General features: G+C 51.3%; 10 protein-coding genes across 10 annotated transcripts; 3 read left to right on the top strand and 7 right to left on the bottom strand.

Moving 5' to 3' along the window:
- Nucleotides 1-210: 210 nt before the first annotated feature.
- Nucleotides 211-1,821, top strand: J7T55_005622 (uncharacterized protein; the record flags this gene model as incomplete). Its single annotated transcript, XM_053141271.1, has 4 exons — nt 211-723; nt 801-1,286; nt 1,352-1,448; nt 1,508-1,821. 4 exons carry the CDS (start codon nt 211-213, stop codon nt 1,819-1,821), a joined length of 1,410 nt encoding a protein of 469 aa, XP_053000393.1.
- A 252-nt stretch (nt 1,822-2,073) lies between these two features.
- Nucleotides 2,074-3,360, top strand: J7T55_005621 (aldo-keto reductase yakc; the record flags this gene model as incomplete). The annotated part of the gene is made up of 4 exons (XM_053141162.1): nt 2,074-2,268; nt 2,341-2,600; nt 2,668-3,078; nt 3,129-3,360. 4 exons carry the CDS (start codon nt 2,074-2,076, stop codon nt 3,358-3,360), a joined length of 1,098 nt encoding a protein of 365 aa, XP_053000392.1.
- Nucleotides 3,361-6,127: 2,767 nt separating this feature from the next.
- J7T55_005620 (uncharacterized protein) lies at nt 6,128-8,416 on the bottom strand (the record flags this gene model as incomplete). The annotated part of the gene is made up of 2 exons (XM_053141051.1): nt 6,128-8,329; nt 8,381-8,416. The coding sequence occupies 2 exons, from the start codon at nt 8,414-8,416 to the stop codon at nt 6,128-6,130; spliced, it is 2,238 nt and encodes a 745-aa protein (XP_053000391.1).
- A 906-nt stretch (nt 8,417-9,322) lies between these two features.
- J7T55_005619 (uncharacterized protein) lies at nt 9,323-10,114 on the bottom strand (the record flags this gene model as incomplete). The annotated part of the gene is made up of 1 exon (XM_053140941.1): nt 9,323-10,114. One exon carries the CDS (start codon nt 10,112-10,114, stop codon nt 9,323-9,325), a length of 792 nt encoding a protein of 263 aa, XP_053000390.1.
- A 373-nt stretch (nt 10,115-10,487) lies between these two features.
- Nucleotides 10,488-11,786, bottom strand: J7T55_005618 (uncharacterized protein; the record flags this gene model as incomplete). Its single annotated transcript, XM_053140832.1, has 1 exon — nt 10,488-11,786. One exon carries the CDS (start codon nt 11,784-11,786, stop codon nt 10,488-10,490), a length of 1,299 nt encoding a protein of 432 aa, XP_053000389.1.
- Nucleotides 11,787-13,299: 1,513 nt separating this feature from the next.
- On the bottom strand, nt 13,300-14,584 carry J7T55_005617 (uncharacterized protein; the record flags this gene model as incomplete). Its single annotated transcript, XM_053140721.1, has 2 exons — nt 13,300-13,757; nt 13,933-14,584. The coding sequence occupies 2 exons, from the start codon at nt 14,582-14,584 to the stop codon at nt 13,300-13,302; spliced, it is 1,110 nt and encodes a 369-aa protein (XP_053000388.1).
- Nucleotides 14,585-15,373: 789 nt separating this feature from the next.
- J7T55_005616 (f-box domain-containing protein) lies at nt 15,374-16,972 on the bottom strand (the record flags this gene model as incomplete). Its single annotated transcript, XM_053140611.1, has 1 exon — nt 15,374-16,972. The coding sequence occupies one exon, from the start codon at nt 16,970-16,972 to the stop codon at nt 15,374-15,376; it is 1,599 nt and encodes a 532-aa protein (XP_053000387.1).
- Nucleotides 16,973-17,985: 1,013 nt separating this feature from the next.
- On the bottom strand, nt 17,986-19,056 carry J7T55_005615 (lcohol dehydrogenase; the record flags this gene model as incomplete). The annotated part of the gene is made up of 1 exon (XM_053140501.1): nt 17,986-19,056. One exon carries the CDS (start codon nt 19,054-19,056, stop codon nt 17,986-17,988), a length of 1,071 nt encoding a protein of 356 aa, XP_053000386.1.
- A 1,464-nt stretch (nt 19,057-20,520) lies between these two features.
- On the top strand, nt 20,521-22,152 carry J7T55_005614 (uncharacterized protein; the record flags this gene model as incomplete). The annotated part of the gene is made up of 1 exon (XM_053140391.1): nt 20,521-22,152. One exon carries the CDS (start codon nt 20,521-20,523, stop codon nt 22,150-22,152), a length of 1,632 nt encoding a protein of 543 aa, XP_053000385.1.
- Nucleotides 22,153-22,452: 300 nt separating this feature from the next.
- Nucleotides 22,453-23,667, bottom strand: J7T55_005613 (uncharacterized protein; the record flags this gene model as incomplete). The annotated part of the gene is made up of 1 exon (XM_053140282.1): nt 22,453-23,667. The coding sequence occupies one exon, from the start codon at nt 23,665-23,667 to the stop codon at nt 22,453-22,455; it is 1,215 nt and encodes a 404-aa protein (XP_053000384.1).
- Between the last annotated feature and the right edge of the window lie 1,119 nt (nt 23,668-24,786).

Below are 24,786 nucleotides of genomic sequence, written 5' to 3'. Positions count from 1 at the left end.
TCCTTCGCAGCCAGCTAGCCCTGACACTGGCCGGCGGACTTTGGCGGACTTGTCAGATTGCGGACCCCATCTTGCGGAGTTGCGGAGGCGCCAATCTGCTTGCGGCTGACACAACCCTCCGAAATCCACTACCACAACCTCATTGTCCTTTACGCGTCGAAAGGCTCGGCAATCTATGCTGCAACATTATCCCAGGCTTATCTGAGCAAAATGGAGAGCCACGCATCAGCGACCCGTGTGCCAGCATCGAGGCAGAAGAATTGCAACGGATGCGTGCAGACGAAAAGGCGGTGCGACAGGCGGACGCCCGTGTGCTCCAGGTGCGCCGAGAGGAAGATCCCTTGCGCCTACGGCAAGACCAGGGTCGCTAGCCACGCTGAGCACATGGAGGTTGAGTCCACTCCTCGGACGGAAGTACCCCAGTTTGGCAGCCCTGGTGCACCTCATTTCGACTCTATAGAGTCGCTCGAGTTAGGATATTTCGGTAGCCTACCCGTGGCTTCTCTGCCGGACACAACTTGCCTTGCCTCCCAGCCCGTCGTGGGCCCTTTCGACAGTGGAGACATCCCGATGGATACATTTATGGAACTCATTGACAACGATACCTCGACTGCCCGCGACCAGTGGCTTGCACCTCTTGATGAAAACCTTGTTACTGAACGGCCCGGCACTCCAGCCGACGAAGAAGTTGCAAGGACGTACGAGAAGATGGCACCTTTTTGTGTAAGTCCGAAATGAATGTGCCTTCACGCGCATGAATCAGTTAGCTCTAGTGAATGCAGATGATTTACAATTTCCAGGATGGTGTCCAACCATGGCATCTCTACGATCCCAAAATGCCCCTACACCAGACCGTGAACCGCGTCAAAGGTTTCACGAAAGAGGTGGCAACACAAAACTCCACTCCTTTCCTTCACCGCTATCTCTATCAGTCTCAAACACCGCAATGCATATTGTCATGTTTTACAACATGCGTGCTTTACGACAGCCGCACGCCGGCGAACACAGCAATGGTGGTACGAGCACTTCACGGGAACGTTCGCGAGCTTCTCGACTCCGAAGCCGGGCGAGCCATAGCTACCCCTACGGAGAAGCTTGCGCGGGCGCAGGCGCTCTTTCTATACCAGGTAATGCGCCTTTTTGACGAGAACATCACGTTGCGATCACAGGCCGAAAAGGACATGCCGGTTCTGGAGACATGGCTCGGCGATCTTTGCAAGATACGCGAAAATCTAGGAAACTTGGCCGATGAAAGGACCAGGAATCAGGAGCCTGTGGAGTGGGAGGTGAGTTTCCGATCATCATTCGTAAGGGCCGGAACTATCCTTGCTAATGGTCTTGCTGTTCTCAGAGATGGATCTTTGCCGAATCCGTGCGGAGGACTATTGTCATGGCATACTCGGTCATTGTTTTATACAACATGATGAAGAATCCTGATGATGATGATGGTGAATATGTTCGACTCCCACATTTGAATCCTAGACTAACTAAGTCTCAGATGACCCAGGTCCTTGGGCATATGTTCATCGCTGGACGCTTTCCCGACCTCTGTGGGAAGCCAGTTCTGCATTTGAATTTCGTCGCCTGTGGAAGGAAACTCCGCATTTCATCATTGCCAATTATTCTTTCGAAACGTTTCTCGAACACGGCAGAGCAGAGGATGTAGACGACTTCGCGGAGATTTTGATGACTGTGTCAGTTGGCAAACGAGATCATTCAGCCCCAAGCAGCGCTAATGTCCTGGGAGACAGATACATGGGCGTAGACGAGACAAAAGAGTTCATCTCTTCACGTGCGACTCAAAATAGGGAAATATGCTGAAGTGTTATGATGCCTCAGTTTCTAAATGTATTGTTGGTGGACCTTGCGCCCTCATATCCGCGTGGAGTTTGGCCCGCTCCGCAGCGGACTTCCAACGCCGAGGTCTCGACCAGACTTTCACATTCATAAGTAAACCCTCCATTTCCTTTGAAGAAAGTTCACGAATCATTCCACACTTCACATCCCTATTTCAAACCCAAGTGTCAAAATTTGCAATCTTTCCACTCAAACTTCACCCGAGTTATCATCGACATGGAGACAAAGTCAGCCACACAAAGGCCTCTTGGCAAGAATGGGCCCATGGTCTCGCGCATCGGCTTTGGTACGATGGGGATGGGCTTTCCATGCTCTCGAACAATTGCCCCTATTCCTGACCCGGAACGCCTCACCCTGCTTGACAGCGCGTATGAGTTGGGATGTACGTTCTGGGATACCAGCGACTTCTATGTAAGCACGGGACCTACCAACACACAGTTCTGTTCAGTAAGATGGGGTTTCTAATTTACGTACGGCCAATAGGGTGACGCTGAGGTGATAATCGGCAAGTGGTTCGCACTGAATCCAGAGAAGCGCAAGGACATCTTCATCGCTACGAAGTTTGGCGGTATTCGGCTACCAGAAGGATTCGGCTTTCGAGGTGACGCTGCATATGTGCCCATTGCCTGTGAGCAGAGCTTGGAAAGACTTGGGGTAGAGACCATCGATCTTTGGTACCCTCACCGGCTCGACGGATCAACTCCCGTTGAGCACATCGTTGCCGAAATGGTCAAATTAAAGGAGTAAGTAACACCCATGTCCCAGATATCTCTGAATAAGAGGCAGAAAGAGAATTGACACATTTTGCAGAAAAGGCAAGATCCGCCACATCGGCCTGTCTGAGGTCTCCTCGACCACTCTGCGACGCGCCCATGCTGTGCACCCGATTGCGTGCGTCCAAATGGAGTACAGCGCCTTCAGCACAGAGATAGAGTCCCCAGAGCACCAGCTCCTCACTACGTGCCGCGAGTTGGGCGTGGCCGTCGTGGCTTACTCTCCGCTGTCTCGTGGCCTGCTGGGCGGTGGTGTCCAAGGCCCCGATGACTTCGAGGAGGGTGACATTCGTCGATTCTATCCGCGCTACTCCAGAGAGAACTTCCCAAAAAACATGGAGTTGGTTGAAGCGTTCAGGGAAGTGGCCACCGCCAAAGGAGGGACTGTTGGCCAGACCGCCCTCGCCTGGCTGCTAGCTCAGGGAGGTGACATCTTCCCCATTCCGGGGTGAGTATGAAAATCTTCTAACCTGCGACCGAATCTAACAGAAATACCAGCACGATCACGCCCAAGTATGTCATGGAGAACTTTGACGCGGTGCACATCCAGCTCACCGATCAGGAAACGCAGCGCCTCCGCGATCTGGTGGACAAGGCGTCCGTCTTCGGTGAGAGATATCCGGCGGAGCATGCGGGCGGCTTGTTCGCCGACACCCCGCTTCCCGAGGAATGGGACGGGGAGAAGAGAGATGTGGTTGTCATCGGCCGGGTCATCCCTCCCGGCGAGTAATGACATGTGATCGCGGAAATCTCAAGTTTCTCCTTGTGGCTCCTTACATGTCTTGACCGCTCTAGACAAGCACTCTTTTACTATATTTATTTTTAGATTTTGCGCTTATAAGAGCTTCTCGAAACGGCCCGTATCGTCCATAGAATAAACCTTGATTGATTTCCCTTTGATCAGCTTGACGCCGCGTACGCCGTAGTGAGAAGATTTAAAATGTTGCGAGAATGCCCGATGTCGTCTTTCATTTAGGGGCGTGGAATTCGGTGAGCATAGCCGAAATAGCGTATCATCACTCTTTTCGTTTACTTCAAGTTCAGTGACACTATAATTCGCTGTGCTAATAAGTCGCCCCATGCATATGTCGTGTAAGCGCCCTAAGGAATACGAAAGCAGTTGGACATCCACCAGACTGCTCGAACATGCGCGCTAAGAAAGCCAGCTTGGCCTCAGAGTTGCAGACGCCCCCTCATCCTGCGAATTTTCAGCTTTCATGCAGGATCTGGACACCTATTTGATCATTGAGACCCATCTAGAGACCGTAGGTACTTCTGGCCCTCCGCACGCAATCCAATGTGTTCCCCCAATCGCCACAACCTCGCAGTCTGTCCTGTCTTGGATTCTTAATTTCCCCCAACCTCCTTTACAAGCGGCCTCCTTCCGCGGGTTCCACTCACCTAACTATGGTGAATGCAGTACCGACGCTGCAATTTGTCGATACTTCGGTTATCTTCCCACCAATCGATCTTGCTTCCTGCGAGATCCGTCTTCTCAATCTGCTGCCATCATCGGTAGATGGAGATATCACATGCGAGCTTTTCATTGTCTCTCTTAGCCACTGCCCCTCTTACGAAGCTCTTTCATATGTATGGGGCGACCAAAATGACCCGGCAACTATCGCGGTTAATAACCATGCCTTCAGAATTACGAGGAACCTCTATAAGGCACTGGTCAACCTGATTCCCGAAAACGATTCCCCGCGAGCCCTTTGGGTTGATGCTGTGTGTATAAATCAAGGTAATAAGCGGGGTGAATTGGAAGAGAGAGGTCACCAAGTCAATCTCATGGGCCGTATCTTCGCTACAGCCACCTCAGTCACGGCCTTCTTGGGCGATCCATTCCCTGGACTCGGACTCGCAACGGAGTATTTAGCCTTAGCCGCCGAGGAGCCAGACAGGCATATTGATACATCCCATCATAACTATCTCTGTGTCTCGGGGGTGGACGCAAACAGCGCATATCTTGCCAAGTCTTTGATTACGATGTTTAACCGGCCGTGGTGGTATCGAATTTGGACTCTTCAAGAGTACGTTCTCGCTCGTAGAGTATCATTTCAGTTTGGAAAACTTTGCTATTCGGCCGACACAGTCACTCGCGGTGTTCTCAGTCTCGCTCGACACAAATCAGAAGGGTGCTGTGACGCGAAAATATCCGAAGCTATTGTGTATGGAGAGGATGGCGAGGAAGGAACTATATTGGATAGTTTTCGGAGGCCGCAATGGCAGGCGTATGCTCGGACCCACAGTTTGTCTTTATTGCATGGTCTTGCCATCTTCCATGATCTGGAATGCATCGACCCGCGCGACAAAGTTTATGCGTTACTGGGGGTATTTCCTGACTCTCGGACTGCCATCAATCCAGATTACGAAGTTACTCCGGAGCAACTGTTCCAAAATTTCTCGTTAGCATGGGCCAACAAAGAACGCAACCTTGATTTTCTCGGCTTTGTCCACGGATCTTCTTCCAGTCAGCTCGATCTACCAACATGGGCAATAGACTGGACATGTCGTTATAAATCCTCATTCACGAAGTCTTCGTGGCTGATAAGACAACGGGCCTTGCACAATCGCTTTTATAACGCACACTCGGGGCACTGCCCTGTCTGGACGCTTCAGTCCCCAGGCCGTGTCATCGCCAATGGTTTTCTTTTCGACGAGATCATACCCGGACCAGTTGTCCCGGGAGGCGCATTTAGGCCTCTGACGGGCTGGGTGGATCAATATCAATGGCTCTATAGCAGCTTCGGTATTGCTCGGGAGCGTGGCACTGCATACAAGTGCGTATACGACGCGTTTCTTCATACGTTATGTGGGGATATGCTCGTCATTCAGGATCGGCGATTCAGAACAGAAGACGCGCATGCACGGCATGGAGTCCAGGTCGAGAAATTACTGAGCGCATGGTGGGTCGAAGCTTTCCGTTCTTCCCAGGATGTGCGAGGATACCCATCAGCTACCACGGCTAGCGTTGATAATGCTGTCAGGATTGCCACCATCGATATGAGGTTCATCACCACTACAAAGGGATACATTGGCCTCGCTCCCGACGTGTGCCTGCCTGGGGATGTTGTTGCAATTCTTGGTGGAAGCGCAATGCCAGTAATATTGCGTCTTATACAGCCTTTAAGAACTGATGGGCAACAGTCTGTTCTGAATGCGACGAGCGTAAACTCCTTCAAGGTCGTAGGAGGTGCTTATATTCACGGAATAATGGATGGAGAAGCCTTTGCAGTTTGCGGAAGAACTCAAAATTCATTCGATGAATTGCTTTTGATTTAGGAAAACCAAAGGTGAACTCCACATATTAGAATGATTCGTTGCACTCTCCGTCACTACTAGTTCTCAACTCAAGAGCAGAGATTCATTGACGGCGTTCTGTACTAAACGCACAAATACGAAACCTTCCCCCCCTCAATCGAGACCATTCGACTGGCATAGTTTGCTGAAACAACGAGCCGTATGTATGAAAGAGTGGCAACCACCATGCCTTTATTCTAACCAAGTACAACTTGTATCGTTGAAGGATTCGAGGATGCCCACATCCGTTTGTAAACCCTACCGACAGCTTCTCTGAAAGCAATGCCGTCCCTCCAAGAAATCCACATGACATTGTAGTACTCGTATGAATCGCCATCCTTGGGCCGTTCCTCTACCAAGTACTCCCTAAAATCGTTAATGCCATCCTCCCAAGTGAGGCCGTTCGGGATTGATCCTTGAGAAATCGCAATCAATTCCAACTCGATCGGATCCTTTATCGGGTCTAGCCCAATTCTCAAGAAGTGGTCCCGACTGTGCAGGCGCAGAACGCCAGCCCAGTCATTCTGAGCATTGACGAGCGTAACAAGAACAGACTGAACGGGTTCATTTTGCAAATACATGTGATGGTGAGGATAGAGGGGCCCGGTCGCGTAGAGTCGCGCTGTTTCAACAGACCCAAATAGAAATGCGGTTTGAGGTGTGGGATGTGGTTGAGAATCTGGGTCTGAAAGAGGCACTGGGAACCAGAACTCCGCCCTCTGGCAGGATTTGTGCCGGTAGAGCTCCTTCCCGTAACCATCTGGAAAGTCCTCTTTCGAGAAGGTCTCGGATGTCCGGCGTCTTCGTTTTTTCCAGCCCGGCGGGAGTTTGCTGGCACGACTTTTATACCGGTCTCTCCACTCACTCCACGCGACCTCAATTTTCCTTTTCTCGGCCACACCGGAGGCGTCGTTGCTCGTATACCAGGTGGTCACCGGGGAGATATGCTGCCGTGACGATCCAATCCAACCGCTGCAGTTGGCGACAAAATCATTGCCGGTGCTCCAATCATCAAAGTCTACCACACCTTGCCAGCCAACCCAAGACCACGACGGCAGAAGCTCGTTTGCAAATTTGTAACGTTTTCCAGTCTCGACCCGTTCTCGCCGCGTCAAGTCGCCACCCGGGTGCCAAAGGAGGGCGACATCAAAGAACATCTCCGGGAGACCACACAGGAAACCGCCTTTGAAAACCTTGTTGTAGCATGGGAGCATCCCTTCAATTGCAGAAAGGCAATCTTGGGGGTATTTGAGCTGCCTTCGGTTGAAGTCGGCTACGAGCGTAGAGTAGACGGTAAGAGAGGGATAGCCGACGTCCAATATCCAGTCTCGCGCGTCGTGCGCTCGTTCTTTGTGACAATGGTCCTCAAATACTGTATCGCGGCAGCATTGAAACCAAACACTGTCATTTTCGAAACATATTCGTCTTCGTGCAAACAAAAATTCTTGAAATGTCCAACCACGGTCAAAATATACCTTCTTCATGCCCGAATCTCTGGGAGGGCGGCCTTCTTTCGAGAACTTTGTGCGCTGTAGGATTCTTCTTGTTCCGAAAGGGATGACCTGCTGCTCGAGACGGCGCGGCTCTGCTGACGGAGCGCTCCTCAATCCACAAAGCCCACTGTCAGCATGTTCCCCGTCGACAGAGATGATGACCGCGTTGGCATAGGCGAAAATGGACGCCATTCGATTCAAGTGATCGTTCTGTGACTGTTCGTCGTCTTGAACAATGCAGAGGCTATCAACCCATAGATAGCGCTCACCCAGTAGTTTTGTCAAATGCATGGCGTGCCTGACTGTTTTCGGTAGAGAGACTTGTTTCTCTGGTCCATCTAGAGCTCCTGCAACCTGCAGTTTATCTGAATTGAATGTCAATACTTTGACTACGTCTGCTTGACCCCAGACATAGCTCAAAGCAACATAGGGGGCATGTGGAGGAGCGGGAGCTAGACAGTTGCTGAGTGTATCAATGAAATAGCTCGGATCGGGGACTGGGAGGCGCTCTAGATACGGCGGTTTCCGGCACCCGTCATGATTGTTGATACAATCCTTGTACCACTGTTTTAGCTTATTGTCGTCAATCCAGTGCGGGTCGACTTCGACTCCATATCCGGCATATTGGTTCTTCTCCGTGCTTTCCACCACATCCAACTCCGGGCTGCTCTTATCATAGTGGTTGCCGAGACTGAATTCGAATGACGAAGACCAGTAGTCTCTGTGAAAGTTCAATAACTGTGAAGTGTCTAGATTTTCGAACCATTTGGATAACCAATGAACCAGGGGCTTATGGTTGTTGCACTTGATCGCGCAAACTTCATCGAACGGCCCCATATCAATAGAAGTGTAGTCTTTAGGCGTCTTCTGGAGAGCCGGCAATAGCTTTTCGCAGAAGGAACAAGCCTACGTAGCTCAATCAGTGATCTTGTTACACTCATGTTAACGAGAACTCACTTGAGCATGACCTGAGGCTCGCCTTCTCGTCCACATTGTGTTGCCCTGGAGTGACAATGAGTGCCTGCAATGTCCCTAGTCTCTTACTGCTGCCAATATTGAATTAGCCACTCGAGGAACGGTGACGATAGATTCAATGAATGACTGTGACTTGCTGTGCAGTATAATTGTACCTGGTAGGCGAAATGAGTGTACCGTACGTGAGATAGCGAGCGCGCCACGCAGCCAGTTTGCGGTAAGCAAGCAGGCAACAGCTTACATAAGGCCCCACATGCTTCGGGTCTTGCAACGCTCTGAATTGCTTCCCTTCTAATACAGTGTAACGCTGGCTTCACCTCAATTGATGCATTGAGGACAACTGCTTGTGTCTTTGAATGCAGCTTGTGCCAGTACGCGTGTGGAGTTTTGTGTGGTTTTCCAGGTTCAGACTCATACATGCTATGTGTAGGGACTCTGCCTCGGCTCAGCATCTACTTGCGATCCACGGCATCCACCGCGCAACGACGTTTGTGTTCAACCATACTTAGACACCACGGCGACAGAGTTGAGCACATGCGACCATATCCACAAGAAAATATCGGATCCCGTTCGCTCTCCTGTAATCAAGCTTGTGAGAGGTCGATTAGTAGTTGGGTCGGTGACGACCAGCGAATCCCGACTGTTGCATGTTTCCTTTTGGCTCTTTTTGCTTGGGCAGGGGAGATCCACAATGTGCGTAACCGACGGTGCTGCTGTGATGACCGGTTGGAGTCAGGATGTATGTGTGTTGTGTGTGTGTGTGTGTGTATGAAGCGAGATAAGCTTCACGCTCTGGCGAAGGAAGTCGGAGTGATTAAACTTCATAGAGTTTTCTGCATGGAAGCGGGACTAGGTACAACACATTATGCGCATATGTGGATTCTTTATGGAGTTGTACATAGTCCAGCCGCATTTAAAGGTGCCTCAAAGCTTCTGAGCGACAATAACAAAGTTCGGAGGTTCATTCAACAAGTCGTTCCACCAGTCTCCGTCCTCATCCGTTGTGTCTCCATTCCCTCCAGTCTCTCGGACATGCTCCTTTTTCGGAGCATAGTAAGTGATTTCACCCATCCCGACACTCTTCGATTCCAACTCCAGAATCTCCTTCTTCATTCTGAACGCATCGAACGCGATTTCCGGCTCTGTCTGGAACTCGACGTGTAAACTCCAGCCTTGCCCGTTCTCGAGCTCCGAGACTTCGCTCTCTCTGCAACCGTATTTGAAGCTCTGCACACCAATCGGGTGCACGATACTATGATTCTCAATAATGCCCACAAACTTTCCGCCGGGTTTGAGGTAGTTCGCAATATTGGCCCACATCCCGCGCATCTCGACGGATGAAGGGCAGTAGTTCAGCAGCCAAAAGCCGAGCACGACATCATAGCTCTTAGGTTCCAGTCCTAGCTTGTCCAAGGGCTTGCTGCAGTCCGCCGTGTGGAAGACAGCCTCTGGGACTGTCGATTCTGCTATCCCGATCATCTGGTGAGAGATGTCCACCCCAACCAGCTTGGAAGCCCCCAAGGAGCGAACCAGGCGTAAGCCAATTCCTGTGCCGCATGCAAGATCCAGAACGGATGATCCGGCCAGTGGGCCGAGGGAGCCGAGGGTCGACTTCAATAGTGGGAGGAGGGGCTTAACGGCGGGGGTGGTCCAGACAAGATCATATGATGTCGCAATGTCGTCGTATTGAGTCCTCGGGTGCTTAGGCTCTGCCATGATGAACTTGCTCAAATACGCCGTCGCAAGTGAAGTTGTTTCACTTCAATCTTCTGCAGCTCATAATGTTCTGGCACGGTATGATAGGAGGATGTTGATCATAGCGATGGAGTAACAAGAGCTTGGCGGGGGAGCCTGTAGTAAGCGCTTGCGTGTTGTGTCCCCCAATCACCTTTCATAGCCATCGCCGGGCCGGATGTATGTTGCCTGACCTTGAACTATGGCAATCCAGCTTGGCCTGCTAACCGACATTGCTAATAGCAATCTAGATCTTCACTATTACGTGGCCTCCAATAGATGACTCTAACTTCTACATTATTTAATTTTCTTCCCATTTTTGTATACATCTTTGAACCCTAAAATTCAAACCTCCTCACGCCTCAGATTGCATGCTGTGAATGCTCAGATAACCTTCATTCCCACTATCAATCGCAGGCTCAACTTGTATGCGGAGACCGATGTCCGATAGCTCGTAAGTCATCATTGAACCGTCGCAATCTTTAGATTGCTTTCCGCATGCAGCCACGATACCAGGACGGCTCCAAGCTCCGGGAGATGTAGCAACGACAGCAACTGTCTCATATAACCGAAGACTCGGTTGGCATGCGTCGCGAAACCCGTGGGCTGCACATCGCCAGGCAGAGTCGCGGAAAAAGTCACGGAAGTGTGGTCTTTCCGAGTGCCCGTATACTGTATCATTCCAGGATTTCGCTGAGAGCATCATACCGAGGAGCACCGCATTTTGGTGGCGAGTGGTCTTCCAATCAGTCTCTGCTGCCGATGAAAAGAGATTCACCAGCAATTCCCTGTCATCCGGGCGAGGCGTGCCCATGACCGACCACATGATCACGAAAGCTTCTAAGGCTTTCAGCGCATTTCTTGCACAATCTCGGTGTCTTTCTGTCGTCTTGACGTCATTGATGTAGTTTCTCATCATTAAACAACCTACGAAGCCCTGAGCCAGAGGATTACGACCGCGCGTAGGGTCGGCGAGTACGATATCCCCGAGGTGATTCAACGGAGGTGATGATTCAAACAATACATCCAGCATGACGCGAGATACCGGCTTCTCGTAGTCGATTTGAATATTCATAGCAGGCGAGCTCCCGTCCTCGTTATTCTCGGCCAGGCCAAATATCCCATATATGCGGTCGACTGCGTATTTGCATTCGTAATCCTTGAAGTCCTTTAACATCCTCCATAGAGGTATCTTCCCACCCGTGGCGCGCATATGGCATAGTGCCCCAATCGTAGGTCTTCCGCTAGCAGTGGTCGAGTGGAACTGTCGAAGTATGAAATGTAGCTTATCGAGGTTGAGCGAGGTACGTTTGGTATACACACACACCTCCTTAGCCACCACAACCTCCTGCACTATCCAGACACGTTTCCAGTAGGGGTTTTCCATCACATTTCCCGCGATGTACCAGAAATCGTATCGATCTTGACGTAGCTGGAGAAAGCTGATGAGATTCATCTTTCCCGTGAGCCAGCGGTCTACCAAATCGATAAATTCGAGCAGCCCACTTTCCTCCTTCTCGCTAAGCTGTAGCCAGATGATGACGAGTTCCGCGTTTCGATAGATGATGTGCATTCGCTGCACCTGCTGTGATTTCTCTCCGTGTGCGTCCTGGTCTATGCAGAGGTAGTCTATCCAGAAGTACTGGTTAAACATCCCGTGCTGCCATGCATGATCCAGAAATAGCCAGAGGTTTTCATGTAGCTGAAAATGGTACCACTTATTGCCTTGATCCCTCAGATATATGTATTCTGTACGCCCTAAGCTTCCCCAGACGTATGATAGAGCATGATATTTGATTTCCTGATGCTCCTTATGAACGTGATAGATTCTGCATGCTATGTGACCGTTTACTTTTTGGGGGCAGATTCTGATAAGTCGAATTGTGGTTGAGGTACTGAGTGGCCGGAATCGGTACTGTTCATCTGTTGCTATCGTGTGGAAACTTGTTCTGGCTGGTGTTAACCCGTGCAAGGACATTTTTCATGATGCTCTTTGTCTCTGTCTTCGTAAAGAAACACAAACGTCAACGTATTGGACCGCTCGGTTATGGAAGTGATGATTCGCCAGCCTTTTTTGACTGTTGGTTTAAAGAAGCACTTCCTGCGGATCGACCGTCACACTGGAAGGAGGATATCAGAACAAGCAAGTCTCGCGGCGAGGAGGGAGCCTACCAGCCTCCTCCAGCTCCGCCGTTTGGTGGAGGGGTCCACACATGCATGTCTACACCGCCCCAGTACATCGGTATGCAAAATTTGTGCCACGTAAGTCGCCAGATGGCTGTGCCTGAAACAGACACAGGGGAGAGACAGGCTAATGTGAAATATGACGATGTGTGCCTGTAGCACATCTCCTAAGTCGTGCTGAGCGATCTCCGGTAAAGCCGCAGGCCAGGCCTTCTAATGCAGGCATATGAGTTGTGGTAGTGATAAAAATATCTTTGCATTTGCCTCCCAGCTGGGCATGAATTACCTATCATTTGCGCTCAAACCGTACGCAGTAACTTGCTGCCTGACTTCGTACAGAAACGTGCGCCCTCGGATCTGCCTTGGCTTTGACTTTGTCTACATCGCGGTGAGGCTGAATTTAACTCTATCGCTCCGCCATTGATGGAAGCCTCGTCTCACACTGCTCCCGCCCACCCTGCATAGCCTAACACAGCTAATGCCAGAATTCAGCCTGACTGGAGCTAACGAGACATCCTGCCTGTGAAGAAGAGGACTTCTTGAGGTATGCTATGGGGAGGATCTCCTGCGATGTATCACAAAGTGGGGATTTTCTTGGGAGGGGGGAGGGGGCGTAGGACCAGACAACACTATTATCCAAAGCAAGGATCCCTCCAGGTAGACACAATAGCTGCTCCACTATGTGGATTGTATTAAAGTTGCCCCTGGGTAATGTACCAGTTATTATAGTGGGGGAAGATATAGTATTTGCTTGCTATTTAATATAAAGTTAGGCTTGTAATGATATAATATTTTGTATTAGTTTTATGTTGATTATAATAAAATATATTATGATGCTTTATATAAATATAGAGAAAAAGATATTATAAATAAGCAGGGATATCACTCTTTATAAGTTACATAGGTGTATTGAGGATATTATATATTTAGGATCGAAAGTAAACTTTTAATTAAACTAAATGAAATTATTTGTACCAAGAAGCTTAGCCTTGAGTCTCAGAGCCGTCATCTCCTAGGGAAAAGGTATGTTGTCGCCTGGGCTTGACACAAGTGACCTCCATCGGCTTTAGCCAATGCTCCACATCGAAAGACGTCGATGGGCTGTTGTCCGCACCCCGCTGGGTCAAGCCCGGCGCCACCACGAGGTAAACTTTAGCCTTTGCCCCACTTGGAAGCTTGTTCGCAAGTTTCTCGCCCGGGTGGAGCTGCATGATCATCTCTTGGTCCTGGCTGTAATCGAACGGCGACTCGATCGGCTCGGGGCTGAATGTCCAGGTGAGCCGAGGCAGCTGCTTGCTGATCTCTCTGTCGAATTCGATAGCGTGATGTATGATTTTCAGTAGGAAGTCACCGTGTCCCTCCGGGCTTGACCTCATAAATGGGCTGATCACTTCACTGATTGATCGTGCAAAGTGCTGTTCCAGCTGGGTAAGATGCTGATCTACGTGGGCTACGATGCCAGTCTCGAGAGTTTGTAATATTAGGCACGCCGTTCCCTTCCTCCATTTTTGATACCTCCGGATTTGCACCGCGCTAGCGTTTGATGAATTATAAACTGGTCAAAGTGTACTTAGTCGGCAGTCCTGGGAAATGTGTCCGCGGTTTGTTCCACTTACACTCGCTGAAGATCTCTTGCAGCTCATTCATGTGCCGACGAATTTTCTCGCTGCCGCTCCATGCGGCAGCGTTGAAAATTGTGCCACATATAAACCGCCAAATAAATGCCTTGATTATCATGGGGCATCGCCGGTGTGAATGCAGGTAGTCCACGTACGTCTCTTCTCCGGGGGTCGTGGCTTGCATAAACCGCTCGGCCCAGCCAGCTCCAACGCGTGCTGTCAAACGTTGTTGAAGCTGATCGCCAAAGTATTTGATCGCGAAATCGTGGATCTCAGATCTAAGCCGGTTAAACATTGATTCTCCTGGATTTGCGTCCTCTTCGTCTTTGCCGGGTGGCTCGCCTGACGTGGCTCTGAGACGGTCATCTATCCCCTTCAACTCACTCTCTCTCTGCTTCATCTGGCGAATCTTTCCTTCAAGCTCTCTCCTATTACTTTCTAACTCATTTTCTATTAATTTTGAATCTGCCCGAATGTCTATCAGTGCCTGGCGCACCGAGTTGTAGTCCTGCTTCGATGGATGTTCAATCTCTTCTTCAAGATCGGCAGCCGCTGAGAATTTTCTCTTCTTCTTGAGACTTGATCTAGCCGATTCAATTTCAGAGGAGTGCTTCTCTCTCTGAGCGTACTTCGCCGACCGCGTTTTCATTTTCGCAGGTTAGCGGGTGTATAGGTGCACGAAGGAAGCTAGTGTGTACGGTGATCGGCCCGCTACCTGAGGCGGACGACCGTGATACAAAAGTTAGAATAATTGATGGCAGCTCATGAGTGCTGGGGGTGTGAGAGAAATCTGGATCACATTATGCGCAACACGGCACAAATACCTCGCCATTCTGAAAACGGTCTTCTCCGTACAAAGAGATGCGGCCGATGAAAGAACTGCAATACTTCAAGTAAATCACCGAGAAGGGAAAGTTTTTGTAAGGAATCAAGGTTTAGCCTAATCGACGCCCCTGGAAGACAGGGCTTAACCAATGCGTCGCCTGTAGACATGACATCGACGGAGGCCCGTTCCTGGATAAATCGAGGCGTTCTTATCAGTGAAGGCCTCTCGAAATTTGTAGATGTCGTAGCCTTCCTATGTGCCCTTGATCATCCACGAAATGTCCATATTCAAGAATGGAATAGTGCATCGTTCGCTGAACATATCATCAGTTTCAATGACTGTTCTGCTCTAGCAAAGGGAAATGGAGGTAGAGCACGCCGAAATTGTTGACTACCTAGCTCAGCTGCGGGTTCCCAGACGTCATGACAACTTTTTTTTGCGATGCACGAACAGGCCTCAATCCAGCTGTGCACTGGAAACGAGGACCTTGTTACACAAATGACATGATATGCAGGATTTTGTGAAGATATAGCTCTCGGAAGCCCAGCCGTAACATCGTGACATTCATCAAATACTAAGTTAAAAAGTCTACAACAAAAGGTTTTCAGCACTTCAGAAACTATTTCTCCTCTTCCCGGGCTCAGCAACAAACACATGCCGTCCGTCCCTAACAGCAGCACGCAAGTCCGCCGCCAACCGCCCCAGTGCCTCCCGAGCATTAGGTCCTTTGTAAGAAAACTCTGCGCGCCCATCGTAACAATTCTCCCCGACAATCTTCAGCACCCTGAAGAACACCGAGTCCGGTGCTGTCAAGGAGCCACCAAACTTTGACAAGTGCCAGTCACCTAGGCCGCCAAAGCCGCTGATGTTAACCTCGCGCAGCTCATCGCACGGCATCGCGGCGAGATTGGTGCACAGAGCGATCCACAGGTCGACCTCGGTCCGCACGTCGTCGACGGGCTCGTCGTCCTCGCCGGGCTCCACCGCCGCGGCCGCTGCCTCCACCTCGGCGACCCGGTCGCGCAGGATGAGCTCGTGCAGGTCCAACTTGACCAGAGTGGGCGCCACCTTCCTCAGCAGGCGGGTCAGGTTCGTGGACAAGATGTCCTGGTTGGCGAGATGGAGCTCGCGAAGGTTGGGCAGGGCGATCGGCGGCGGCGAGATCAGCGGGTTAGTTGTATTTTCGGGGGTGACATTCCACTGATAAGTCTCGCCGTTGTCACCTTCGCTGTCTTCAGACACCGCCTTCTCCTTGCCCTTTGGGCTCCATCCCAGCCATGTCCAGAACCCGCCCCTTTCCTCCGGGTTCTCGAGGGCCGTCATGCCGCCCGTGAGCCGCGCGATCCGCAACTTCCGCAGGTTCTTTGGCAGGCCTAGGAACCGGCGTAGATGACATGTCCTGCAAGTTGAAGGGTCCTCGGGCGAGGGGTAGAGCAGTCTGTTGTATACGTCGAAATCGAGCTCCTCCAGCCCCTCGATGACCGGCACCAGAGTTTGCTGCATAAAGGTTGGGATGTTGAACGCGTCGTCGTCGATACCCAGATCATCAGAGTTGATATATGACCTGTTGAGGATTTTCCCTGTTATACTGAGGCTCTTGGGCTTCGCACCGGCCTTTGCCACGGCGCCCAGGAGCGTTTGCACGGCCATGACCCACTGAGAGACTGGCGACGATTGGTGAGGCGGCCTGCCCGCCTCGTATCCGAGATTCCTCAGTAGTGTCTTGAGACCGTATCCACCGTCGATGACCGAGTTCGGGCTGTTGGTGTCAAAGTCCCAGACCTCACGATCGTCAAAGGACTCGACCGCCACGCCCTTGAGATTGGGGAGGTTCCGCATTGCGTTAATCAGTGTGTCGCGATCCCATCCGGAGCCTATGATGCTCGTCTGGTCCGCGTATGCTTGGGCGTACGCCTCATTGGAGACATTTGGTGCGTCACTCGGGGCGCCGAACTCGAGTAGCTCTGTGCCGAGAACGAGCGTCTCGAGATAGGGGTTCAGGCGCGATTCGGAGATGGATAGTAGTGTGCTGAGGCTCAGGTAGCTGCGGAAGAATTTCCGGCGGCTGAAAAACTTCTTCGCGAAGTATGGGAATGTGTAATCGTGGATCTGTTTGCTGGCAAGACGCAGGTTGCCATAGTCCTCGATGTCTAGCTCATCTGCAATGCAAGCCAGGATCTCGGCTGGAACCTCGTGAAGTTTGGCTGTCATTCTCGTTTGTTTCGCGAAAACTTTTTGATGGCACCTAGGATTTTTCTACAAGAACGCAGTGGGAATCCGCTCATATATCTAAGGAGGAGATGCAGAAGCCTGACTGTTGGCGGGTCTAACGGGTCTGATGAGGTGACGTTGGCCGAAAACTCGGTTAAGGTTCAGGGGTGTGGCTCGCGGTAGTTTCTTATAGGACGAAGCCACATTCTGCCTGCAATGAGCTGCAGGAGGTAGCCCGCCAACCGACCACAGCCCGCTTCGCTGCCTACAAGCCCCATGGCGATGCGCCGACCTGCAGACCAAGCCGACACGTAGTCTATTGTACGACCGCTAATGCAACATCGTCTGAGGCTCTGCCACACCCACCTGTACACTCCGGCGACGATGAGGCCGATGCTTCGTATAAGCGATCTCCGGGACTGATGCATAGATATCGGCAGTGAATCATTAGGTGCAACTTAATTCTACTCACATTACCTGCCAGTCATCCGGCCAGAGGTAAAGCACAACGCCCCAAGGGCCAGTGTAACCCCGACCCCGCTGCTGCCAAGGTGCTGATGGTCCCGGCCCCGCGGCCATCTTTCCCAGCCATTTTACCCACGTTCCACCACCCCTTGCACACCCGCTCGGAGACACGCTATTTTCTCACAGGTCATCATTAGCAATCGAGTTGCGCATTGAATACTGTGAATTCGTGCTGGAACAACATGAGCAGTTCATGATATGAGATCCGCGTCACCAATCGACGATTCTTCCGAGGCTTGATGAATATTGGTCGCTTTTAGAATCCGTGGATATAGTATCTTTTACTTTTATTTTGTGCTGCAAAGTCGTCCTCGTCCTCATCCTGCTACAGCCTTCAATTTGCAGAAATTTTCGCCCCGGGTTTGATGCAGTCGTCTTGAACATGATAACTCCAGATGCTATCACCAAGCACATATGATGTGTAGGTGCAATAGGAATTCTATAGACTCAAGTACTTTTAGGGACTGTCCACACGTCGCCAGAAACGCTTAACCATCAAAAGGGCGGATGATGACCTTCTCTCCGGACACACCCTTCTTGTTCTTCGCTAGAGCCTCCTCGATATTGGCCAGGCCACCACTCACCACGGCAGGCCTGTTGGGCACAAAACGACCTTTGGCGATGTACCCGTCCTCGCCGCCAAGGTGCTTGACCAGAGGCTCGCTGAGATAGCGCAGGTGAGGAGCGCTTCCGAGACCCAGGACCTGCTTCACGGTGGACTTGGGCTCGAGCGACTGGCCCAGCTCAGACGCCTCAGCATTGACGCCCTGGACGGTAATGACGTTGCTGTTCTCGGTCTTCGTGGCGGCGAGGATCTTGACGCCCAGGATCTGGGTGTCCTTCTCCGAGATGGAGTCGAACACGAAGGCGAGCGGCAGTCCACCAAGTGCGGCCTTGAAGTCCTCGGGGCTGTTTTGGGACGAGCGGTCGAGGACAACGTCGGCGCCCAGTGCCTTCAGGTGGTCCAGGTGCTTCGCACTAGCGTTGGTGACGATCTTGTCGAAGCCTGAGATCTTGGCCAGCTGAACCGCGTACTGCCCAACCGAGGAGCTTCCTCCGAGGATCACGATGCCCTTGCCCTTGCCGGCCTGCTCTCCTCCCTCGGTCCAGGGCGCGGCCAGGCCATAGCCGCTCTTGTCGTAGAAGCCAGTCAACACCGCCACCGTGGCCAGCGAGATGCCACCTGCCTCATCGTCCGAGATGCTCTTGGGTGTCTTCGCCACGAGCTCTGCGGGCATCTTGACGTACTGCTGGAAGGTGGAGGAGTCATATTTGCCGATGATGCCCTGGAAGAAGACGCGGTCTCCCTCCTTGAAGTTGGTCACTCCCGAGCCCACAGCGGCGATCTCACCCGCCGCATCACTTCCCAGAACGGCCGGGTAGTCCTTGATGAAGACTTTGTAGTCGCGGATCTTCCAGTCGACTGGGTTGATAGCGGTAGCTGTGACCTTTATGGCCACCTCACCGGCCTCCAAGGGCGGCAGAGAACGGTCCTGGACGGAATGCTGCGCACCCGGCTCGGGCACGACGGCGGCTTTGAAAGTTGCAGGGACGCCCATTTTTAGGGATGAGGATTAAATCGGAATGTACTATGAGACGAACTGGTATGATTTGAGGTCGAAGTTGAGTAGCTTCTTGGGACAAAGGCAAAGACTTCCGGAAGGCGACTAGCTGGTGGAGGTTTTATGCTCGGCTCAGACAGCGATTTGTCAGCGTGGAAATTTAGAGTTGATTCCATCGTGCACTAGGGACATGACGTCAGTCGATCAGTCCATTTCATGGAATGATGGGAAATGTGGCCATCTTGCGCAATATTTCGATTATGAAGATGCAATTGTGCAATGCTAAACGCGACCAATGGCTCCCAGGCTGAATTGAAATTCTACATTCGCCTAACGCTTTACATTCACATGTTTGGAGGGTGAGCACTAACGCGGGTGACAGAAAGCGCTAGCGAGATCAGGAACGCCATCCGCCGAATAATGAACCATAATCCTGGATACAAGCTTTCTACCGCGACCACGTCTTCAATGGACCTTGGCAGTGTGGTCAACGATCAGCTCTTGGCTCATACTGCTAAATAGTACCCTGACTTTGACTATGTACGCGTTAGAAGAGATGGTCAAGATTTTGTTCTGTCTGCGATAAGATGTTCTAATGATAATGATTACTTGATACCACGCTATGACTAGGACAGCCGGTGGTATCCTAATTATCAGACTCAGGCACTCTTAGGCAAAACGCGCTCCTACTACAATAAGTTCCCCAGGTGTGTCGGACACGGTGGCTCGACTTCCTCGTGCAGAAACCTAAGAAGCTGACGGCCTGGTCCCAATTGCGCCCAAACATAATCGGAAGACTCTTGACGACAGCCTAGCCTGGTGTTTTGCATATCCAGACCAGCAAGCAGGGCCTCCCGAACTCAGTTAAGGCAGCCTGTGTGACCTGGCTTGCAGTTTCAGGATGTCAGGCATTTTTGGCGTTCTTGACTGGACTGATTTTGAGATGCTAAGCACTAAGCCAAATCGATACCATGCCAGGTCTTCAAGCTCCGCAGGAAGGGGATGGGGGGCGTGGAGTCGCGTGACTACCGGTCATTTTATTCGCCATGTCAGACATGGAATTCTTCTGGATTCACGTGGCTGCTGAGACTATCTGGTACTGCCAGGACGCCCAACTGCATATTATCTTTTTGGGAAGCTTCAGCAGGAGTTCAGAAAACGGCCCCTGCGGCGAGGCGCACTCTAATTGGATCCCACGATTTCACGATGCAGAGTAAATTTAGAACATCGCACGACGTGGCGTTGAAGGCGCCTAATAGTGCGTTAGAGTGCAGCCAACTGGTCCGCGTCACGGGAGCCTCCAGCCTCCGATAACCCATCAAGCAGTCATGCCCCGCTTCTACTTGATCTCCCATCTGGCTCCTTTTTTGCTTGATTTTTCGGGAACAGAGGTAATAGTCAAGACATCGGTTTGATTTTCTACTCATTTTACCATCTATTTATTGTGTGTTAGCCGAAAAGATGTCGCTAAGCCATGATAAGAAGGGTGCCACAGCTGCCAACCTCAGCAGTATTGACAAGACGCAGACGTCGACAACAATTTCTGCTGCCTATCCAAGTCCTCCAAGCTCACCACCTCAAGCAAGAACACACTATCGTGAAGTCCCGAGACAGTACGGAGACGCAATTCGAACGTGTCCACCTTCTCATTCGTCGCCGTTCATGCTTCAGAAGGAGGAGCTTACAGAAACAATAGTCGATATTTCGGTATTGAGGACTTCTCTGGGTCTTGGAACACTATGTGGAGGTCTCACAAAGTCAGGGAACCCTTGTAAAAATGCATCACCAGCTGCGAACAAGAACGAGGTTACTTCACAGCTCAAGTCAATGACATGCTTCACGCAGTCATCTACAGAACTTGACGCTGCGCTGGCTAAAATGGTCACTCTAGTGCATTGCAAGTTGCATCGGAGTGGTATCCCGAAAAAGTCTCGAATCGATGCCTGGAAACTTACATTTCCAGCCGGAGAAATTGTTATCGACTCGGCCGCGACAATTGAAAAGTGTATCAGAAAGCTTCTGGAAATAGAATCTAATCAATGTATAGAAGAAGCGGATCGCGAGCGAAAACGATGTCCATATTGCATTGGCGGGCAAAGGGTGCATAATTGCGTGGCGACGATCAATGAGATCACCAAACCAAAGGTCTACTTGAACGATGCTTACCTTAACTTCTTTCTCAAAGTCTTGGAGACAAACATGCGCTGCCGTCAGCACATAAATAAACGGCCTCTGACAAGAGTGGCTGAGTGGCAATTGCGCATAGCAAAAGTCCTCGAGGAGCAACAAGTCAAAACCAGCGGAAGCGCTACACGGGGCAAGATGGTACGCACATCTGGAGACCCAGATACGGAAGCGTCTGAAAACACCTCGAACAAACCCAACCGTGATCTTGTCTCGCGGAAGAGGCGCTCTCTGACCACGGACTTTGATCAAGATTTGAGTAACTATTGGCCGGCAGCGTACGACACCTCTCCTTTCGAGATCATCGACAGGAACAACCGGCGAATTGGTTATAAGTGCTCATATTACACGATCAAAACGACAATGATGAGAGAGTTGTGTAACCAAGACCTTCAAAGCGGATACGTTTATGTGTATGAGGTTGAAGGAAACAAAGGATTTGTGAAAATTGGATACACTACTCGCTCTGTTGAGGAGCGCCATCAGGAGTGGAACTTCGATTGCAACAGACCCTCCAAACTCCTATATCCCATACCTTCTGGCACAGTCGCGAGAGTCAGAAATGCCCGTCGTGTCGAGGCATTGTGTCACGCGGAGCTTGACCACTTGAGGATGACAATATACTGCAAGAATTGCTTGAAGGAGCATTTGGAGTGGTTTGAAGTGTCTTCTGCGCAGGCCATCGAAATAATCCAGAAATGGTCCACGTGGATGGCGACGGACCCATACCACCAGCCCTATGGTTTGAGATCTGGGAAGAAATGGACACTGAAGGAAGAGGAGAGGAAGGGAACATGGGACATGGATCGTTTCATGGCGAAATTATCAGGGGCCGCGAAACCAGCTGTGGTCTTAGGTCTCAAGTTGGACGAAGCTAGATCTGAGGGTCTTGTTGCCTCAAGCGCTTGAGGTTGAGTTGTTCATTTTACAGACATGCGTGTGTTCTCGAAGGGGACACCGGCTGGGATAAGGGTGTCTTTTGGATCTTGGGTGATCAAGAGGGAAAGCAAGGTTTCTGACTAGAATGAAGATGCCCATTAATTTCAATTGTCGAGGTAACAATCCTCGACGTGGTATCATATTAATGAATTATACGTTTTCGCTATCTACAGTGGAGTAAAAGGCGATAGGCCTCTCGCTGTCATTGCCCACATGTATCCCGACCATCTTATCCTGTTTAGTACTAATTGCGGCGCCAGTACCCCAAGATCAAGCAATGGGCGCAACAACAAGCACATTCCTCTCCTTGCTCTCCTCCGCGCCACCCCGCGTGGCCGACGCCCTCTTCGCCTCATGGTACTCCTTCGCCTTGTCAACCAGGTGGCTGACACGATGGCCCAGCGCCTTTCGTGCATGTGCGAACCCGCCGTGCGCAAAATCTGTCGACGGGATCGCTACCGCTGCTCCGACCGCCGTAGCCGACGTCGCTGCCGCGCCCGGCACGTAGTTCATCTTTGCGGACGAAGAGGAGTTGCCCTTGGGCGATGGGCTCCGTCGCGGCGGTGGGGGGAAGGCCCCGGGCATCTTCGATGCCGTGTCCGGCTGGGGCGTTGTTGATGCGGGTGTTGGGCGTGGAGGCAGAGGTGGTGGTGAGCTGGCCTCAGCCTCACTCGCCTCCTCGGTTTGCGTGGGCTGGTCTGTTGTGCCCTCTTCACTGTTGGATTGTTTGGCTGGCTCGACTTCTTCTGTTGTGTCCTTGGGCGCCGTCACCGCCTCATCGGTGTCATCCCCGGCAACTGAGCCACTATCCCTTGCGGCTGATACAGCGGCACCACTCGCGGGACTTTGATTGCTCTCAGGCCGCTCGGCCGCCGGGGACGCAGGTGTGGCTGACTTCTCCGGAGGTGGCTGTACACGCTCGGACTCCTCGTACGCGGGAGGCTGGTCAGAATCAGACTCCGTGTCGTTCATGTGCGTTTCAGGTTGTGATATTGATGGGGTCTCCGCCGGATGAGGTGACTGTGGTGGGTCCTCAATTTTAACTTTTGGCGGGAGCGGTGGGGATGCGCATCGATGCACAGGAGACACTCTGCCAGAGCTCTCGGCCGATGGACTGGAGATAGTGTCTTGCTTCTTGATGTGAAGTGGTTGGATGTCAAGTTTTGTAAAGTAGCTCTCGATCTCATCGGCTACTACCGAGGCCCGGGGATCTTGTGGTGATGTTGGAGGAGAGTACGCTTTGTATGTAGGCTTTGGCGACGTGGATGAATTTCGCTGGTGATGCTGGCCTGGCGTCTGTGACCTCTCTGAACTTTGTTTCCGAGCGTGATGGTTTCCAGCGCCCGGTCTGAGGACGGTTGGGTGTCGCAGTGGTGATGCATGCCCGCCAGGAATCAATGTTGACGGGTGACGTTCAGGCACTTTTTGGGTAGAGGACACGGAGCAGAAGAGCTCTGAGTCGGGGTTTGCAGTGGTGGAAACCATGATGCCAGAATCAAGGAGGTAGAAGTGGTATGCAAGGTTTCCCGTGGTCAAGAAGTTGGGATCAGTTGGAGGTATAGTTGAACAGGTCGGTGATAATCTGAAGGCGAGTGAGAGTGACGATGTTCTAAGTCTGATAGTTTTAGGCCATGGCTAAATACTGCAGATTGGCAACAGGGACGATGTGTTCAGGACAGCTGAATGAATGCAGCGGATCCACTATGACAGGACGCGTCCAGGGATCTTCGAGGGTTGCCTCAGTGTTATCCTAGACAGACGCCTTGGGATTTGACGGTGAGGGAAAATAGGGACGAAAGGACAGGGGTCGAGTGGATCGAGTCCGGGGTTAAGAAAAGCACACAGCCACGAGAGGCGCAGCCACCTCCCGACGTCCACAACATGGGAGACCTCAAATGATGTATGACGAACTTTTGGCTGCTACAACCAACTTGTCGTATAGTTCCTGCCATAGTCTAACCTAGGAGACAGCTGGGAATTGCAATTATTCAATGCCTGCATCTTGCCATTTCCAATGACGGGAACACAGAGGTCAGGTCAACACTAGACTATGTACAGAGAACAGAATTACGCCATGATCCCTTTCGGTAGACCCCGAACCCTGAAGAATGGGGCATGCCTTGTGACGAGGAGGACATGGGCAACTCTAGAGCACTCAGTCTACCGTAAAGCAAGCATACGATCCTTATTCGGCAATGATCGTCGGGCGGGCGGCCTATCCAGACCCATTAGCTTAACACGTCTAATGGAGGGCTGCAGAATATGGTCTGAACAATGAGCGACACCCAGAGAATAGCAAATAGCCATGCATCAATATGGTTCGCCAGACACGCCCTTCCAATTATCCGCTTCCACAGGCTTCAAGACCAGAGGGGTCCAACTAATACAGTAGAAGTAAATTTCCTTAACATGCGATTTTTTATCTCGATGTTTCTTATTTCATGAGCCATTGAACGTGGAATTATACTCTCCCAATAACCAACAATGCAAAAATGGAGTAAGGATGGCAAACATCGGGGCCCAAGACTAGGCTATCCACTCAAGCAACCGTCACTTTATAAGTGATGACGGCACAGATACAGTCTGACATATACAGAAATGTAC

Source organism: Diaporthe amygdali (assembly GCF_026229845.1).
Source record: "Diaporthe amygdali strain CAA958 chromosome Unknown NODE_1_length_4327563_cov_65_473760, whole genome shotgun sequence".
Taxonomy (NCBI): Eukaryota; Fungi; Ascomycota; class Sordariomycetes; order Diaporthales; family Diaporthaceae; genus Diaporthe; species Diaporthe amygdali.
Note: the sequence above shows the minus strand (reverse complement) of the source record. Positions and strands in the feature narration are given on the sequence as shown.